General features: G+C 41.4%; 1 protein-coding gene across 5 annotated transcripts; it reads right to left on the bottom strand.

Annotated features, from left to right (window-relative positions):
* Positions 1-267: 267 nt before the first annotated feature.
* On the bottom strand, positions 268-20,227 carry rnf122 (ring finger protein 122). Of its 5 annotated transcripts, XM_048983679.1 has the most exons (7): positions 19,456-20,227; positions 19,314-19,373; positions 11,722-11,878; positions 5,010-5,055; positions 4,374-4,415; positions 2,809-2,891; positions 268-1,947 (listed from the first exon to the last, which is right to left on the bottom strand). In XM_048983679.1, exons 2-7 carry the CDS (start codon positions 19,336-19,338, stop codon positions 1,833-1,835), a joined length of 468 nt encoding a protein of 155 aa, XP_048839636.1. In that variant the 5' UTR covers positions 19,339-19,373; positions 19,456-20,227; the 3' UTR covers positions 268-1,832. The 5 variants fall into 5 exon arrangements, with proteins under 5 accessions (XP_048839636.1, XP_048839628.1, XP_048839643.1 ...); XM_048983671.1 differs by having other exon boundaries at positions 19,314-20,227; XM_048983686.1 differs by having other exon boundaries at positions 2,809-2,888; positions 19,314-20,227.
* Between the last annotated feature and the right edge of the window lie 38 nt (positions 20,228-20,265).

Below are 20,265 nucleotides of genomic sequence, written 5' to 3'. Positions count from 1 at the left end.
CCAGCTCAGGGGCCCAGTGGTGACATCATTCTGCCGACTATGGGATTTGAACTGGCGACCTTCTGGACACAGGTACAGCACCATTTTCATAAATAAGTGCTTCAGGTCAATTGGATCCTGATATTTAGTTTTAACCAACTAATTAAGATTAAGTCAGTATTGTGTTTTACATTTGTTTGTTTATTACCTAAACTTTGTTTTGTTGTCAACAAATGACAAATCAAATCATACTTCCCTAGCAATATAAGAATCACCAAAATTTCAGTCTTTATGATTTTTTTTCATGTATTTATTCAAGGGAAAAAATGAATAACTTAGAATGCTCTTGTATAAAAATGGTATTCATCATAAAGGATACATATACTGAGTGACAAACCTACACAAGGTTTAAAACACTCTCCCATGTTTGTTGGCCTACATGGCCAATTAAGGTGAAAACAAACTACATGCATTACACACGTGAGGCACCTTGCTGCTCGATGCTGCCATTTATGTTTTTTTTTACATATTTACATCTAATAGTATGTTCCTTCCATGGCCGATAACATTCCTGCTGTCTTACATATATACACGTTTCCACTGAAAATGATAAATTACTTGTACTCGGGGCGTAGTCAAATCTTCCAAGTAAGCGACAACAGCAATAAAGTGAAAATGGGGGGAAAATAACACAAGTCACTATCTACAGGTATGGCTGGCTAACATTTGCTTAAGTTCTTTGAATGTACACTTATGTCACTACATATTAGGGCCTGGATAATTATAGAAATATATTTGGAAACGATCAATTTCCCCTAAAGACTGTGTCTTCTGAGAGCTTTCTATTTTTATTTATGAAATGTTGTTTCTGGCAGTCACATATAAATTGAATACACTTTGTCATGTTCTGTAGTATAACCTATTACAAATAAATGCATAAAGCCACCTAGAATACCATGTATAGTACAAATCCCTGAGGCTCAGCCTCTCAGCTCTGTGTCCCCACCCTGGCAGTGTTGTTTTATTTAGAAATGAATCATTTCAGGTGAGCTGCTTGTACTAATTTCACAGATTATCATTGCACTTAAAAAAATTCTTAGTGTGTTCACTTTGTAACCCTTCAGTCCGTGTGATTAGGAACGAACAGGAAAACCAACATTAATTTGTAATAATATGCTGACTTTTGAAGATTTTCCACTGCCTAAAACTTTACTGTATGCACATCATGTAAAACCAGTGTGGGACCGGAGTGCTGTCATTCGCTGAAAGGCAGTGTCACAGACCACAATGACAGTGCCCCTGAAACAGCCAGTTTCAAAATCTTCCCTAGCATGTTGCCTGAAATAACCTCCCCACATTGTGCAGATGCCTCGAGCCTGACAGTGCAGTGTGACAGAATATCCAAAAGGGGAATCTCAGGTAAATAATAACACGAATGTCTAAACTTTGCACTGCTTTCCGTCCTGCAAGACTTCATCGGAGTGGCCGGCGTTCTCACAGACATTACGGCAAAGAAATACAGTCACATGGTACACTTAAAGTTCACTCTAATGTTACAAAAATCTCACGTTGGAATGTCTTGTAAGACTGTGTGCCCTTTTTCAACGGCAGCTCCAGAAGACACAGGAGACGGCCAGCTCGGCTCCATGTCAGAGCAGATCACATCTGGCACCCTCAACCTACATCTTCTGCTTCGCAGGCTTTCTTGCCTTTCAATGGGCCGATCACCCCTCCCTCCTCCTGCTTTGTATTAAACTTATCTGACATGTAGGCACCGTTAAACCACATTGGACAGTGTGTATGTGAGACTGTCTTGTATCTGTACAGTTTGTTCACCCCAAGGGGCTGCTAGATCACACAAGCTCATCCAGCAATGTCCCGATGCTCTGGTGCTGCTCCGGGGGGGCACCGATCGGCTTGTTGCACATGGGGCAGACACAGCGTACCTCCAGCCACTTTACAAGACACCTATGGAAACAACCGGGGAGGTTAGTGACAAGCAAAGATACCTCACAGTCCCACGGCAACCTAGTGCAGTCACAGTCCAACCCTGACGCCCCCACGCTCTGTTAAATTCTAATCCATAACTTAATCTTACAATCAATTCTTGCAATTCAAGGCCTAAATGGAAAATTACCTAGATTAATAACCAGGGCAAGGCACCACAGCCTACGTACAGTAAAGAAACCGCAAAAGGACAGAACTTGGCATTTCACAAATGCATATCACTTTTTCCCAGCATGTTAGGATTTGTTTTGGGAATATCACGTTCAGAACGTGCAGGGTACGGTGGCTCAGCAGGTAACGCTGTCGTATGACAAGCTTGCATTTTCTGTATCAGTTTTCATAAATGTCCTTTAAGTGAGTTTTATCCCACAGTCCAGCAATGAGAATTCTGGGTGGACTGTTTGAGAAAATGTAAATGTGTGTCCTGTGATTTCTGGGATGCCATTATCACGACCATGCATGGACTGAGAGGGCCTAGGCAAGACTGTCAAATCTCAGAAGAGGAGGAAGAGGATACAGGTCTGGGTTTTGGAGGAATTTTTACTTTTCATGCCTTGATCACCAGCCATATATCGACAAACTCCAGGGTCAATGAAACCCAGCTGGAGTGATTATCTCATTTAGGGTAACAAGTCATCTGGGTAGTTTTAGAAGAGTTTCATCTCTGTTCCCAGGATGAGTCCCTTGGAGATGAGATGTTATGATACAGCTTTTTGTATTATGCGGCGTTCATAAAATCTTTTGGCTATGATTAAACTTGTCTCACATGTCAATCCCACCCTTATGGCAGACATCCACCCCCCAACCTGACACGCTACTCACTTCCTGTGGAATGCATGTTGGCATGGTAACACCCCCAACTCGTCTTTGACTTTGAAATCCTCCAGGCAAACTGCACACGTCTGCTGTGAAAGAAAGACAAGATGTTCCAGGGCTATTTTAGATTAACCTGACACAGGAAGGGCAAGAAGATACAGTGCTGAGAGAAAAGTTTGTAAATATTTCAGAATGATCTGTATTCCTGTAGTACTTTTACCTAAATTTATTATCTGGAAAAAGTTGATATTTTGACCTAGAGTTGTACTTATGAAAAGAACAATTTGAAATAGCACACAAAACTGGACCTTTTCCATGTATTTAACTAACATGTTGGTACAATATTCACTGTCATGGATGTGGAAAGTATTGAAATAATTATTAAAATTAGAAACCGATTGCACCTCCTTAGCAGCAATAACTTCAACTGCTTCCTACAATCCTTCCAGCATTCTGACCTGCATTATTATTGTTTTTTTTAAGAAACGCTTGAATCCTCTGATCGTTTTGAACTTCTTGAATAAACTATTCAGCTCAAGCTTCTTCTTGGTTGACATTAGGACTTGGCTGTTCCAAAATGCACTTTTGCTTCAGTCATTCTCCCTCTATGTGCTTAGACTCCTCTGGCTTCAAAACACAAACCCAGTTTCCCGAAAAATGTGCTGGTACAATACATAATTTATTGTTCTCTTAGCTATTACTAACAGTCAAAGTCCTGAGACTGTAACAGTGCCCATGATATTCTCATCTCCACACTTCAAGATCTGATGTTTTTTTGTTAAAATGCAGGACTCATTTTTCACCAAACATTCTGTTTCTCATTTATATCCATGATTTCTGCTTTCTGTTCATCTGGATGAAGACAAACTCTTCTAAGAACTTTGTGGATCATCCAGGACTTTGATCAACTTGAGACAGATAACAGTGGCCTTTCAGAGCATATACTGCACACCATGATTGTGAGGTGAATTCCATGGCAGACTCATACATGCTAACATTTGCCAAATCAAGAAATAACCTGGGGTTTTCTGTGACACATTCCCTGAGTGTCACATCCCATTACTTTTTTTTGTTGAACAACAGCTCTTGGGAATAACAATGGTGCTGCCCAAAGTCTTAAGTAATGTTTGCCTGATTTTCATAAACAGAATATCTGACTTAAATTACTTCCTTGATATGGCCAATAATCCAAGGGGTTTCTATATTTTTCCCCAAGAGAGGCTAGGGATTTGGAAATGGCTCAATTCGGGGTATTTTTGTATGGTGTCCAATTTTATGTATTACATGAACTAAGAATATCTAATTCCATTTCAGGATCGGGGAATCCAGGGGTACTGGCAAAAATAACTGAAATGTTATTCAGTACAGCTTACCATTTGTTAAGTACTCAGACAAAATTAATATTCCTCAATCATTAAAAATATTTGTATTACGTCTCATAATATAAGAATATATGCTTCAAACATCATAGTTGTTCTTTACTTTGGTGTTTGTGTTTTGTACGTAACCCTTTATGTTCACGTTCAACTCTAACGAATTTTACGTTTATAAACAAAAATATATATTCTTACCCCATGTAGACTTAATTTCTTTGCATCTCCTTTTAATACGACCTGCAAAGGAGAACGACTGAATTAAACAAAAAATACAACTAAAGCATAAGAAAGTATTTATCACGCCTTCAATAAAGTGACAATTATTCAGTAAGTGCATCTGTTTGGGACTTTCCTGTAATGCAATACCTGCCCTTTCATTACCAACAACATTCTGTATATACTTTCTTAAACAAATTTAAGGCCCATCATCGATTCCTCACAATTTTTATTGTGTTATACTCTTGTGTTTTTCACATCACCTTTATGTGGCAGATGTGACAGTAGGAACAGTGAAGTGAAGCAACCTTAATCCAAGCAATTATCCAGCCATTTCTACATGTCACATTGTTGCTGGACATTACTGTTAGAGCACACATTAATAACAGTCAATTTGCTGATAATTTACTATATTGCCTTAAGTCTTAAAGTGGAATATCATCACATAATTTAGTGGCCGATGCCAGGGTTATGAGGCCAGATCACTGGCTTATTTTCCTTAATCACATGGTTTGTACAGTGCAATCAATATTCAGGTATTTCTTCAAGAATGTCAACAAAACTAAAGTATTGAAGTCCCTCTATGCTGTTTCTGTTAAAGGGACTCAGACTTACCTCCTTGTATCCAAACCTCTCACTCTGAGCTTGATGTCTCAGTTTGCTGTGAGAGTAAATGAGAGAGATTAAAGCCAAATTAACAACAACGAATGCATAAGCCCCAGACCTTTTATCTGTGCAGTAGCTTCCAGCCAGTGGGTGGCAGTACTGCCTCTAACATTGTGTTGTACTAAAACAAACAAGACTGGATGGGTATGAGTTCACACATGTTTTGTTTTGAAATGTGCTACAGACAAATTTCACTTATTTATATCGCTTAATTTAGGGCCTCCCTGACTGTGATGTAATGCTTTTGTCCCCCAACAGGCTGCCATTTATTATATAATTATCCCATCCTCTATTTTATCCTGTGCTGCTTTTGACTCTTGGTAGTACATACTGTATATTTACATACTGTAAATTGTGTTGAAGTTATCTTGCATGACATGTGTCAGGGTTTCACAAGGAGTGAAGTGGATTGGGGGGGTCAGATTTGACCCACGGGTCGACCTATTGGGGAACCCCGTTATATGGTATACTGGAGCATGGGGCACACCCACCAAGACAGATTCCTTGTAAATGTTTAATATTATGCACTAATAGAGATCTTTCTGATTTTGCTTCTGAAACCTTGGCCAAGACAGGGTGGAAATCTACAACAATTATTTTACTGACCTCGATGCTGTATTTAAGTGAAAACATGCCTCTTAATTCTTCAGCATCAGGAATTCCCAGAGTGTTTCCCTTTTGTTCCATTGATGCATCATTACACATGACATTGTACTTACACTGTTATTCTTGTGCTGTACCAGCCAATCAGATTCAAGCAACTCACACAGTGGACAAGGCTCCCTAGCATTTCTTAGCCAGACAAGATGACTGAACAGATGACTGAAACCAGACAAAACTAAAAGTACAAAAACTGGTCAATGATCCTATTTTTCTCTTTCTACTGGTATGATCTGGAACGTGGAACATGCCACATAACGTTCATAAAGTCCCACTTCCCCAAAAACACAATTATTTTCAGTATTTAAGATAATCACCTTCACAGGGGGAGGGAAAGAAAACAATGCTAGAAACACTTTAAAAAATGCTATTAATAGACATAACATCATTGCACTTCTGTTTATATACTAAATTGAATAAAATGTGGCTAACAATAACTAAGCACATTTCCCTTGACTTTGAAGAAATAATAAATAAAGTCTAAGGGTACATGAAAGCAGATCCTAGCTAGGAACACTTGGATATCACTCACTTTAGCTCTTCTCTAAAGCAAGCCCCAACAATTTTTCTGAGGAACTGAATATGCACTTATTAATGCCAAACTGAGCCTGCAGAAGTGCCTCTGGAGTGCTGGAAATCATTCATTTACCGAGGATCTCAGTATATTTACAGAGGAACCTGTTTTTCTCAATTTTTAGCTAGCAATCCTTTTGGTGTTGATCAAATACTGGTTTAAAATATCACTAATAGAATATTTCACTGTTCTATTCACTGTTGCCTGTATGATAAGTGCTGTGTGTCACTAATACGTGGGTGATTATTTGCAGTTAGAATAACCCTGAGACTGATGGCTCTGCCTCTTCCATCACTCCCAGCTGGAAATGCTTTCCTACGTCAATGTGTGTGTGTGTGTGTGTGCGCTAGTGCAGGTACCAAAGAATGACCTGTAGAAGCCAATACAAAGGCACTGTGCTATGAATCCCTTTGCCTAGACGAAGACGCAGGTTAACACAGCACAGTGCGCAGACACGCTGGGCTCGACATCACATCCTGCACCATAAAGCTCTGGCTTTTGATGATTCTAAGCCAGAAATGACAGACTCTTGTACACAGCTACCCTGCATCACAAAGCAATATACATACAGCACAAGTCTTAGGCTGCCAAATAAAATAACATTTAAATGGCCTTTATGTGGGTGTAAAACTGATTTTATGGGTGTCAAAGTTTGTCAATCTTAACCATTTCAAAACCTTGCCTATACCGCAGTTACTGCAGTAATCATTCAAAATACCTACTGTATGCATTTGGTGACTCGACCACCTGCAACCCCTTGTTTGGCTAATCAATCTCATGAAATTAACTGGCTAATTAACTTAATTAAGTGACCTTTGGTGAAACTGAACAAATACACAGAATGGCTGAGGTGCCCGTGAAGAGAGGTTTGGCAGCTGAAGTAACATTCTTTTGGCCATCAAACAAGATACCAGTAACTTTTTAAAGAAAAGAAGACACATTTTTTAAATGTTTAACTCTTTGTCTATTTTCTAATGATAAATTGTATTTTTTTCTTAGTAAATAAACACGTATTAGCCTGATAAGTAGCTTTAAACATTTCTTTGACTGTCTAAGACTTCTGCAGAGTACTGTACAAATGTGAAAGTTAGTCATTGTGAAGATGAACATCATGTAAGGCATGACACAGACAGGTGGGTTCGGGTTTGAGGACTGACTTTAGGCGCTTTTCAAAATACCCCTACGATGAAGAATTGTTTTTTTGCCAAAAATAACAGGATAAACGGTGGCCACCACTGAAGGTCTTCAGCCCATTGTTTGAATCAGGAAGTACTTCAGCTCTGAGGAAGTTTAAAGCGTAAACAAAGGTCCTAAACCTTGGTAAGACTGCTAAGTGCCTAAGCGCTGAAGCAAGTCATCAAACTTCCTCTCCAACATACGAAAATACTTGTGCTGCTTTACATCATCCATTCCTCACATGGGCAATACAAGCAACTAAAACTGTAATGGTACATATAATCGTTTACCGTTCGGTACATCATTTTCGTTTTGGTGAATTGAATGGATGACATGAATGGATACATTTACTGATTTACTGACACAGGTGGAACCTAAATTGACAAGAAGCAAAAATCATGCTAATTGTGGCTGTGAGGTTGGTTATAGCTAAAGCTGGCAACGGTCAATGACAACTGGCAATTTGGGAGCATTTTGATTTCCTAATAAAATTCACCAAACCCAGAGAAAAGAGTAGCTAATAAGACTAACTGTCTGTCGGCTACATTGCTGATAACACACCCAACGTGCTTAACTCCCTGTGGCATCTAAGGTGCTTTTGCCAGGAAATTCAGATCACCACAAATACACGATCATTCACGGTAATGGAGAACACAGGATGTAAATGGGATTTTCACTACAATAGTTATGCTTTATTTTTGATTATTTAAAATATTTATACTAACAATATGCAAATAAGCATCTGTTAGGTTTTGTTATAAACAGGTCTATAGACTCACTAGTATTGGTTCACTACTATTCTTAATTGGGTTGTTTGCATATTTCATAATAAATTTCAAAAATTCTGTTTTCCATGCTCTACCAAAATTATAGCGAATCGTAAACCCCAAACTGCTGTACCGAACTGTGAATTTTGAGTTTTACCCCTACAAGTAAAACAGGCTGCGTCCGAAATCAGCGGCTTCACTCTGCTAAGGCTGCATTCAAAGCCCGAATGCCTGAGAGTGGTGAGACAAGGCTGTCTCATTCCAAAGGCTCCTTCAAATGCGGTCTAGAAATGTGTCCTTCTTTTCCTGCTCCATGATGGATGCACCCGTTGGATCCTTAACAGCCCACCACACCAAGATTCTTTGCGCAGAAGTAAAGTGGGTCTGTCCCAGCTAGGCAATAGTAGTGGCCCTTTGTGACTCAAGGCTGAGGGCTGGAACAGCTGGTGCCACAAATAAGAAATTATCCATAGTCCAGACCGTCCCATTTGACAGACCTTTCTGTTTGACTTTTGAAGAACATAGCCTACAAAAGCTATACCAGCGATGGCCAATCTTATCCAGAAAGGGCCGTTGTTTGCAGGTTTTCTCTGCAACTCCCTAATTAGATTACTAATTAGAGAACTGATTGGCTGAAGAGTCTTCACAGCTGACCTAAAGGTTAATCACAAAAACCTGCATACACACCAGCCCTTTGCGGATACCCAACCCTAAGCTACACCTTACAGACTACGTCCTTCAAAGGATGCATTCGAAGACCGAATGTGTTACAGCAGTGCAACAAGGCTGTCTCATTTCGAAGGCTCCTTCAAATGCAGTCTAGAAGTGCATCCTTCTTTTGCCGAGTCGAATGGATCCTCAGTAAAAGAAGGACGCATTTCTACGCTATATGCGAAGAAGCCTTGAAATGGGGCAGCCATGTTGCAACACTGTAATGCGTAAGGTCTTTGCATTCAGCCTTAGAAGGATACAGCCCCTGAATTCAGACACAGCAATGCTCCCCATTGTCCAGGAGAGATACTACAGGCCGCAAATACCATGTCCTTCGTTTCCATTGACGTTGTTTCCTGCCCCTTCAGAACAGCCATAAAATGTATACCTCTTTGATTGATGGCATCTTTCTTTTTCACTGCTTTATTGAATGAACAACTTTTTTGTTTTGTAGTCCAGAGCTGAAGGAAAAGCAGAAGAGGAATCAGGATGGTTTCCCACACTATCCCCTGGTGGGAATAACTTCTTACCCATTCATAGACACACTATGCACTCTCACTTAAGGTAAATCTATATTATTCCATTATAAGCAGGGGTGCACATAACTGGTACGCAAGTACGCATTCACCTTTAAGAACGATATGTGCAACAATTGTTTGTAAGAGTGCAAATGCGTACTTATTTTATGTGCATTCGCGCTGCTATGACAAGAAAATACCTTGCATTTTAACCCGTATACTGCAAATGAAGCTGTCAGCATATAAAGATTAAAATACATTATATTTTGTTTCGTGGCAGCGCAAATACACATAAAATAAGTACGCATTTGCTCTTTTACAAACAATCGACTGTCGTACGTATCGTTCTTAAAGGTGAATGCGTACTTGCGTACCAGTTATATGCACCCCTGATTATAAGCCTAAAATAGGCTACATCAAAAGCGCTGGGGTAGTTTGCAAAACCTACGGACTATCCATCCATCCATCCATTTTCCAAACCGCTTATCCTATTGGGTCGCGGGGGGTCCGGAGCCTATCCCGGAATCAATGGGCACGAGGCAGGGAACAACCCAGGATGGGGGGCCAGCCCATCGCAGGGCACACTCACACACCATTCACTCACACATGCACACCTACGGGCAATTCAGCAACTCCAATTAGCCTCAGCATGTTTTTGGACTGTGGGGGGAAACCGGAGTACCCGGAGGAAACCCCACGACGACACGGGGAGAACATGCAAACTCCGCACACATGTGACCCAGGCGGAGACTTGAACCCGGGTCCCAGAGGTGTGAGGTGACAGTGCTAACCACTGCACCACCATGCCGCCCCCACCTACGGACTATTTACAAGGTAATAAAACTGTTATATAATGCAAATACGTGTGCATGTGTGTGAAAACTTGTCTCAAATTGAAAATCTCAGCCAGCCAGCTGACCGAAGCTGGCAACCCTGCGCATCTGAAAAGGTGCCAGTTGTTTGATGTGGGAAATGACCAGTAATCCCTGTAATGCTGAAACGCGAAGGACAGTGATACTGTGATCATTTTCAGGTCCCATAAACAAGCCCAAGGACAGCATGACCCAGTAACACGCAGGTCACAAGCTGGGCCTGACCTTTAGAAGACTGTCACCCTTGCTTTGGTCTTTATTCAGCTAGAACTAACTGAATTACCACCAGGTCCGCTGCAGGGAATAAAGCCACCACCAAGGGTTAACTAACATTATTAGCTTCAAACAGTCTGTCTGAAATAAGAGCAAATCCATTCCATCTGCACTTGCACCTCACCTAGCCCACTCTGTAAGTAGCTTAGGGGGCTAAATCTCTGTGCAAATCAGAAGCTTGCTGGATTGAGCCCCAGCCTCGATAGTACATTCACACTTCTGTGGGCCCGTGAGCGAGGCCCTTAACCACCCAGCTCCAGGGGCCCTGCGTATTGGCTGACCCTGTGCTGTGACCCACAACCTATAGAGAGCAAGATGGGGTAGATGAAAAGATGCATTCTAATATACTTGGGCAAATGGCAAATAAAGGATTTATCATTCTGATGAGGGGACACTGGAAGTTAGACGACACACTGGCTGGTGCATTATTATGTGCCCCCACTGAGTGACATCAGCTGTCTGACTGGCGGAGGCACTGGCAGACCTACGGATAGCTGGTATGGTTGCTGGCAGGGGGACCAGCATGGAAAATGCTACACTCACTTCCTGTCTGCTTCTAACTTAGCCAAGCGGACCTGTTGGTCATGGGCTCATTTGCATTGAGTAGGCAAAACATCCTCAATACATGCTTCAGAAAATATATTTATAAATCACACAGTTCTGACAAGCAGCTGGCGAGTCTCACACTGTCTTTATGATATATCCATGAGAGACGAAGATGACGGTTTGAGTGAATGTGTCCGTTTATCTGTGTGGGAGTACTATCACAATACATTCAGTTCGACAAAGGTTTGCTGTTACATCCCTTTCAGATGTATTCTATTACCAAGGCTTCTCTTTGACAAAACCACTCCATGGCAAAAACATAGACAAAAGTTCTTTGATGAGCTCTGAAAAACAGAGATGTTAGGAGCTGTCAGGAGGAAGGGTAGCAGAGATTCCGTCATCTGTAACATGTATGACTGAGATTACTTCTTTGGGGACAATCACATAAATATGAAATCCTTAAATAAAGTATTTGCTCCTTTTTCTCATAAATAATCTTTGAGCTGAGTTGTGTGTGTGTGTGTGGGGGGGGTGTTTTACCTGACTCGTTCTCGATGCTCTCACCTTATGAAATAGCAGCAGAAGATCAGGCTCAGGATGAAGATGAAGATTCCCGTGCCAAAGATGACCATGTAGATGTTCAGTGGGAGGTCCTGGAAAGTGATGGGAGGCATGGTGCACGATTTATTGGCGGAAATCAGGCCCAGACTGCAGAAACACCCTGAGGTGAGGGAAGAGAACGGTGCTGTCAGTGAGAGCTTCCACAAAAGCTCCCTCACCAGCGTGCTGAGGTCAGAGTCCAGGATCTCCTCCACCACATCATGCTTCCCTTCATTTCCTGTAGGGCCAAATATAAGTTGGCCGTCAGCCGGCCTCCTGGAAAACTATTCCACACAGATCATTTCTTTCCGAGATAAAAAGCACATCCCTTTTGCCCTCAGTCCTCGAAATGGCAGACTGCCTATCCTCCAAGTCACTCTATGACAGATGATGACTGAATCAGACACACAGCACACATAATCCCCTTGCCTTGATAGTTTTGGAGGAAAATAAAGACAACAGCATCCATTGCAGCTAATAGTGGTCCCACGGATGGTGTTTGAGGACATGCAGTTGTTTCCACATTCACTGCCTTTTATAGTCTCCAAGTAAGCAGGAAGGTCCTGTCCCTTTTGCACCAAGTGACTGAGCAGGGATGAAAAGTCCACAGGTGGCTACACATTGTGCTGAAGTCCAGAAGGCCCCGTTTCAGACAGAGAGAATATCAGACGGAATGAGCATGTTGACAGCAAACAGGAAAAGCTAGATCAGTTCCTGATACATCATTTAATTTCATTAAGTGGAGCTGCATAACAGGTGCCTTTCAGGGGAAGTTTTCCGGCCCATATGTTACTGAGACCAGATTAAGCTGCAAGGATTCTGTTCATAGCAATTTAACTAGCTTATGGTGCTGGATATTAACAGAAGCAATTCAGGTTGCTGTTTGCTCAAAGGTACCCTTAAGGCTCTTACCAGGACTTACATGTCTGGACGCATCACGCTAACAGATACCTCTTATAAATAAGTAAAACAATGTCAAATTTACACCTGACCTGCAATAAATAGCTGTTAACTGTATAACTCTTTTATCTTTTCCAGTAGTTGTTTTGATCATAGCTTGCTAACAGCGAGACCATCAGACAGTTCCAGTTAAAACAGTAATTCAGAAAATAAAGACAACAAAAAAACTACTATTCAACATATTCTCATAAATGGGACTCTTCATCCTCTGGAGTACCAATTTCATACTCTTCGTACTCTGGAGTACCAATCTCATACTCTTTGTATTCTGGAGTACCAATTTCATACTCTTCATACACTGGATTACCAATTTCTTCCCCCTATGCTCTTACTACGGAGAACAGGTGGGTATGAGCGGATCATGCCGGGATTATCTATCTCCCCATGAATATCCAATAATAGAAACCCCTTCAATGAAGTTACCCAACACCTCCCCCTCCCCAACCTCCACTGGAAACTAACTAAAGGTCAGTCCGCCTTGCTAGAGTTGCTCTCGCTTCAGCGATCCTCTTCCGGAGCTGCAAAAAAGCAGCACGATGAACAGGCACACTCACACACAGGCATGCTCGCACGCACAACGGTGCCTTGCGAGGAGAAAAGTTGGAGAATAGAGGAATGGCTTGTTGTGTAGACACTGTGTACCCACAAGCCAGTGTGAGGTCAGTTTCATCACTGCCAGGGCGACCTTGAAGTGGATCCAATAAGTGTGTATATCCTCAATCCTCACATGCTGGACAGCTGCGATGTAAGCACTATCAGCACAGCCCCTGCTCCCACCCCTGCAACACAGATGTTCCACTGGCTTACTAGCCAACCATGTTCTCCAGAAAGCTTAAACATGCTGCCTTTTGCTATTCTTTTTGTCTAACACTGACCAAAGTGCCTAATGAAACAAACAAATGCACTTTAGAATATAAGGCAAATCATATGCGTCATATGACATTCCATAGATCATTAGAATATATCAAGTAATATCAGACGATACATTCGAACACACACATAGCGTGGTGTTGTGCCACAGGAGGTCAGGAGAGGTGTGGTTAAACCAAAAAGCCCAAAGCCAACCTGAAGGGTGTTGGTCACTATAATTTTGCATGAGATATACATACATGTTGACACACATGAATCTCACCACTGGCTGAATCAATCACCGGCTATTAATATCGTCAGCCATCTGTAAGACTGCTGCTGGATTAATGATTGGCCGAAATTAATTAAAATGTTTCTATTAGTGACCAAAGCATATCAGTTTTACAGAGCTTCAAGTAGCCTGTTATGTCTCTGTCAGGTCTTAGTCAGGTCTTAGTCCCTAGGATCAAAATGCCAGACTTTGCTGTAAAAAATATTTCCAAACAACTCTTGTACAGTCATAAACACACACTCTCTCATTAAGAACATTCAGAAATAGCTTAAAATGTTATATGAGTTGTTATATGCACACACTCAAAAATCAAAGACCAAAAAATACAGGGTAAAGAGAAATCAAATACATGAATAAGCTATAGGGACAGCTTGGTGGTGCAGTTGTTGGAACTGTTGCCTCATACCTCTATGACCTGGGGGGGACACCTCTGCCAGGGTTCCGTGTGTGTGGACTTTGCATGTTCTCCCCGTGTCATTGAGCGGTTTCCTCCAGGGTTTCCCCCCCACAGTCCAAACACATGCTGATGTTAATTGGAGTCGCCAAATTGCCCGTAGGTGTGCATGTGTGAGTGAATGGTGTGCGAGTGTGCCCCATCCTGGGTTATTCCCTGTCTTGTCCCCATAGGCTCTGGATCCCCTGCGACCCTGAATAGGACAAATGGTTTCAGAAAATGGATCGATGGATAAGCAGTATTATATAAACACTTGCACTCACCAAACAGTGCAGGGGTCATGATGGTGCCGCCCAATGGCCTTAAATGTCACATGATTTATTGTCCAAAGTAATTACAGTGTTTTGATAGCAGAGGTAATTTGGTCTGGCCAAGACATGGAGTCTGTCTGTGTGGCTAATAACACGATACGCATGTAGCCTGGCAACCGCTACGACTTATAAAGTGTATTACCTATTTAAAGGCATACATCGCACTGTTGCTCATACACTCATGAAAAGGGAAATTTAATTAAATAAATGCTCATTTGATTGATTATAAGAGCAGATACTTAGCAGTGCAACAGATGACAATAACTTGATATTTCTGAAATGTAAATGTATCTCTGTCAGGTGGCTGGACAGTAGGATGATATTTATGCTAAAACAAGTCAATGAAAATATTTGTGCTATGATCCTGACATACTTAACACACATACATGCACGCTACATATGCACACACACACACACACACACACACACACACAGACACACGGGATCAGAGCCTGAAGGTGGTACTGAACTGGGAGACACATAATAAAAGCTCATCGTGAAGGGACATTAAAACTCGGCTTCTGAGTTCTCAGGTCAGAGATGAAAATTGCCAAGTTAATCTTCAAACACTTCAAAGGACCATCATTACAAACCCAAAAAAGCAAGTAGGGGCTGGTCTCCCTTATCATAAAAGGATTTAAACAGCATCAGTCATTATGAGTTCATATTCCATGGTAAGCGACCCGTCACAATGAAAGCGTAACTCCCGGCCATTCACCGCCGAGACGTCCATCCATTGTGCGCTTGTTAACTGTCCTGTCCTCAAGGTTCACCCACTGTGCTGCACAATGGCAGCCTGGGGAAGGGAACAGCAGCATTCACACACTCTGTGAGCTTAAACTTTTTAACCGTTCATTCATTCTCCTTCTATACTGCTGTAATGGGCTGAAGGCTGGGAATAACCCTTAACAGGGCACTAACCCATCGCAGGGCGCACACCCCATTCACACACACATTCACAACTATGAGCAATTTGACAACTCCTATTTGCCTTAGTGTGTGGAGTTTCTGGATTGTTGGGGCAGACGGAGAACCCAAAAGAAACTCCATGATGACATTAGGATAACATACAAATGCCGAGAGCTGGGAATCGAAACCTATCAAAGACTATCTAGAAGGCATTTTCGATTGGCTTTTGGAATACTACCTTAGCTCCATTAACCTGACCTCAAAAGGTTTAAAATCTTAATGCCAACCATGGTAGCAACTACCCATACAAAATAGAACCAGTATTTAAGGTGAGTGTCACCAAATGTGATCTGCTAACTATCCAGGCGAGGAGGTCTGAAAAGTCTGGCTGCTCAGGCATGTTAAAAACCGAGAAGCGACGAAAGCACAACAAGCGAGGCCATGGAGCCCTTCCTTAAAGACCCTTCCCCACCCCCAAAGCGGCACATTTATATTTAAATTGCACAGTTATGGGCACATGTGTGTAGGGAAAATATCATTAGCTGACTATACTTAGAAAGACACTGCTGTTGTACTGTATGAGTTTTAACTAAATACATGCTGCTTTATTGCTGATTAGCTTAGGCAAAAGTGACACCTTTACAAATGCAAACAGCTGAACACTTTACTTGCACTCTGGCTTCCAAAGAATATAATTTTCATGGAACTTGGAAACGGAGTTATTAGAAATGGTCTGAGCCTCCGACTAATACTGTGCGGTTAAAATGTTAAATAAAGGACACGATGATGGATGGATTATCAGCAGCATCACGGATCATAATATATAGGCCCATATCACACCAGAAACATGACCAGCATCCAACCATCCACCCCCTATCTGAGTCAGGGAGTCTTTTCCAGGAAGCACAGGACACAAGGCTGGGATTCGCCTTAGACAGGATGCTGATAACTGACCAGATATCTTGGGGTTTTAGCATGGAGAGAAAAGCCAGCAGTTTGCAATGCTCTCATAACACCCTCATCCAGAGGCTGCACCCCTAGGGATCTTCATCCTTCAGCAGAGCAGAGTTGGTTAGAGGTCATCAGACAGAGGCCAGCCAGGAAGGTAGAAAATGTTCCTGTTCAAATATGATCTCATCAAAGCGACCACTGTTAAATAACTAAGACCCAATAATTCAATGGGAACTAAAAATTTACATGACTTACAAATGCCTACACGGTGGGAAACAGCATACTTGATACCTGAATCACTGATATTTCCTTCTGCTTCGTTTTCATACTACATTATACTATTTGGTTTACAAGAGTATTAAACAAAGCCTCAAACCCACAGCTCCAACTGATTCATCAAGCTGATGTTCCAAGACAAAATTTGTACCCATTTGCAGAGTAATAAAACCGACATCTAAAATGCGACAGAATTGCAGGCTATTTAAAATTAAAAGGTGCAGGGTTAGGGTAGCACAATGGTGCAGAGGTTAATGCTGTTGCCTCACACCTCTGGGACCAGGGTTTGAGTTTCTGCCACGGCTCCATGCATGTGGAGTTTGCATGTTCTCTCTTGCTCCCAGCAGATGAGCAAGAATCCCGCTGGTTGCAGAGGAAGCAAAGCAGGAGACTAAAGTGATGCGGAGTGACATCATTAGCAGACGGCTTCTAGGTTTGTGGGGTGTTATGGTGGCTCAGAAGGAAAGGAAGGAGACAGAATACTGAGCTAAAAACTTGTAGACAAGAAGCTTTTTCAAAGACCCCCTGCAGCAGCTGCCTTTGACTGTAGCCATGTTTAAACATTCTGTTAGCAGAACAGCACCGCGACTCAATAATTAATGAAACAGGACTGAGTCTGAAGTGCTAATTTAAATTCAAGGTTAAAAAGTTTTAACAAGAGAAGCTCCAGAAGACTTCCTAGCCATTTCACTAAGGGCGCATGCATGCTAGGCTTGTTAGCCGCACAGATAACAGCCCAGGCAAGTCAGGGCATGTTGGCCTTTCAGGTAACAGCTCATGTCAGACCAGCTGTATGGCTCTTGTGCTTGGCTCTGTATCTCTGCCCTGTACTGCTCGGCTTTTAAAGGGTCTCCTCTTACAGCTAGGGTCTGTGGCTGAACAGAATGCCATTGCCAAGTGCATGGTCCTGCAGGCCCAGAGGCATAGAGCTTCATAACTGCTGTTCACTTTTCCAACACATAAGGCACCACAGGTTTTTAAACACATCAGCCGACTTCCTTCCAGGTTAATTTTCAGTCATGGAACAAAAATTAATAGACACCAGAACAATGTTACAGCCGTAAAGACGATTCAATGTATTCTATGTGATTTGTCTGCCCTGTCCTTCTAACATCTACTGCAAGCACAATAAAAATAAAATAACCCATTATTGTGGTCATCATTTTCTCTTCAAATGTTTCCACCAAACCACAAGATAGTCTTAAATTACAAATTCTTAATGGAAGGCAGTTCGATATAAATTTGACTTTATCTTTCAGACAATGCAGCTTCCTTTACCTTTAAGAATGTATTTTAAATGTCAATATGCCATATGGCAGCGGTGAGTCCAACACTGCTCGGCCTAAATTAATTTACTGATAATTATGTGAAAGCCACATACCTTTGTCACCATACAAGAGTTGCAAGTGTTCTACTAAAACAGGATTCCGTTGTAAAATGAAGAAATTCACCCGACTGAATTATGAGCTAAAATATCACAAACAACACAACCGAATACATGGTGCTCAGTCTTACCAAAACACATAATACCAGTTTTTGCTAACATAGGTAGTAACATAGGTCACAAACGTCACAATGAGCCACAAACTGAAAAGGTGCAGAATCGCACTAATTTTTTAACTTTCCCGAATCCCCCTTTCGCTTGTTTTATTTGAATTATCGAAGAGCAGCACGAAGACGACGAAGAGCAGTATGCTTTAACATTAATTTCTAATTAATATGAATAAAGAAAACAGCCGTTTAGTTCTGACGTTTCCGTCAGCTTAAGAAAATTGTACACTGTGTGTGTAAATATACACATACATACAGCTCTATGCATTGTAATATTTTATTCATTTTAATGAAATGTTTGTCATTACCTCGTATGTTGAACTAGTGTGGGAAAAAAACAAGCCATTTGACAAAAATCTTTGATACCTACCCATCATGTCTGTTCGTTTAGCACTTAAGGTTGAATGGTATGTGAACGATATGTTATGTGAATTAGCCCGGTGTAGTAATAAGAGCCAATTATCAACTAAAAGGGCTAAATGAAAAAGAAAAAACAAAACAAAGAAAAACAAAATTGTTTGTCCTAACACTCTTTTCCAACAAACAATGGCACAAAGTTAATGGCACAAACATACGAAGTAATCACTTATTTAGTAATCACTTTTAATAATAGCCTAAATGTGAACATCTGGCCAGTGTCCATTGCATGAAGATCACATACGAACACTTGCTGGGGTTGGAATATATAACAAGAAAAATAGTGAAACTAGAAAACTGACAAAACATTTAAATGCACCATTGTATAAATCTATTACAGCATGCATGTACAGCTGAGCGATACATACGATACGATACATAAAATATATTATATACATGCGGATATACAGATGTTGGAAGACAAAAATCCAACAAACGAGACAGTTAAGATGAATCTTGGTTGTTTATTTAACTCATGCTAAAAATGAGTTAAAGCAGGAACGTCAGCTCTTTGATGAACTGCCCTAACACACATCTGTAAGTAAGACTAAACGAGGCCTAGTAATAATAACCGAAGAATGCTCACCGTTACACCACTGGGACGGGTGCATCAATAACACGGGGGCGCTTCTTATGTGCAAAAGGTCTGTGTTTATCAACAAAGAAACAATGTAGACAGTCCGCCGTGTCCTTCGCGTGCAGCTACAACATCAAAGTCGGCTACTCACGTCCGATCCATCGGTGTCTCGGAAGCTCCCCAACAAAAATGACCACAAAAATTCTTTAAACACCTTTCATTTGCCCTACACGTATCGACAGTCCACAGGATAAAGAAAAGTTATTAGTCCCGAAGTGATAACGAACCTTTAATAAGACCCTTCCGCATGTTTTGGAAAACAGCGCTCGTCAGACGTCCTTCAAACGGTTTATTTTACTTCTCAAAAGTGGAAAATGTACATGATCATGCTGACCCGTCGCTCCACTACAACAACAATGCTCATTAAATAATTGTCCTAGCAACAGAAGAAAGGGCAGTGCTGGTGGGGGGAATCCCTATTGCTGTCTCATCTCGGCCCCGCCCCCGCAAGCATGATGGACACGCCCTCAGACCAATCACGTTACCTCGACTCCTTCCAAAGTTTGCCTGGATCAGATGACGCATAGATTCGGTCCGCCCCCAAATATTAACGGTTCGCTATTACTTAAATTGTACCTAGCTACTACCATTACATACTATTTAACAGTTAATATCTTATATTGTACCGGCTCTGAAAATGATATAACAGCCTTACAAATGTAAAGTGACCATGAAGCTATACAAGTACTAATAATTCGCATTTAAAAATGCTTTCCACATTTTTCAAAATTATTCCACAACATGTTAACGCTTAAAACTGCTAAAAAAGGACTAAATAAGGTTAAGAACTGAAAACGACGGATAACTGCCGAGGACACTGGAATGTCTGGGTCCCTTTGCAAGGAGATTTGACCAATGTCCTCATGAATTCTAGAAGCTGGCCACTGTGTGATTTGGTGCT

The sequence above is a fragment of the Brienomyrus brachyistius genome, chromosome 2 (assembly GCF_023856365.1).
Source record: "Brienomyrus brachyistius isolate T26 chromosome 2, BBRACH_0.4, whole genome shotgun sequence".
Classification (NCBI taxonomy): Eukaryota; Metazoa; Chordata; class Actinopteri; order Osteoglossiformes; family Mormyridae; genus Brienomyrus; species Brienomyrus brachyistius.
The sequence above is the reverse complement of the archived record's forward strand: the minus strand, read 5'-3'. Positions and strand labels throughout refer to the sequence as shown.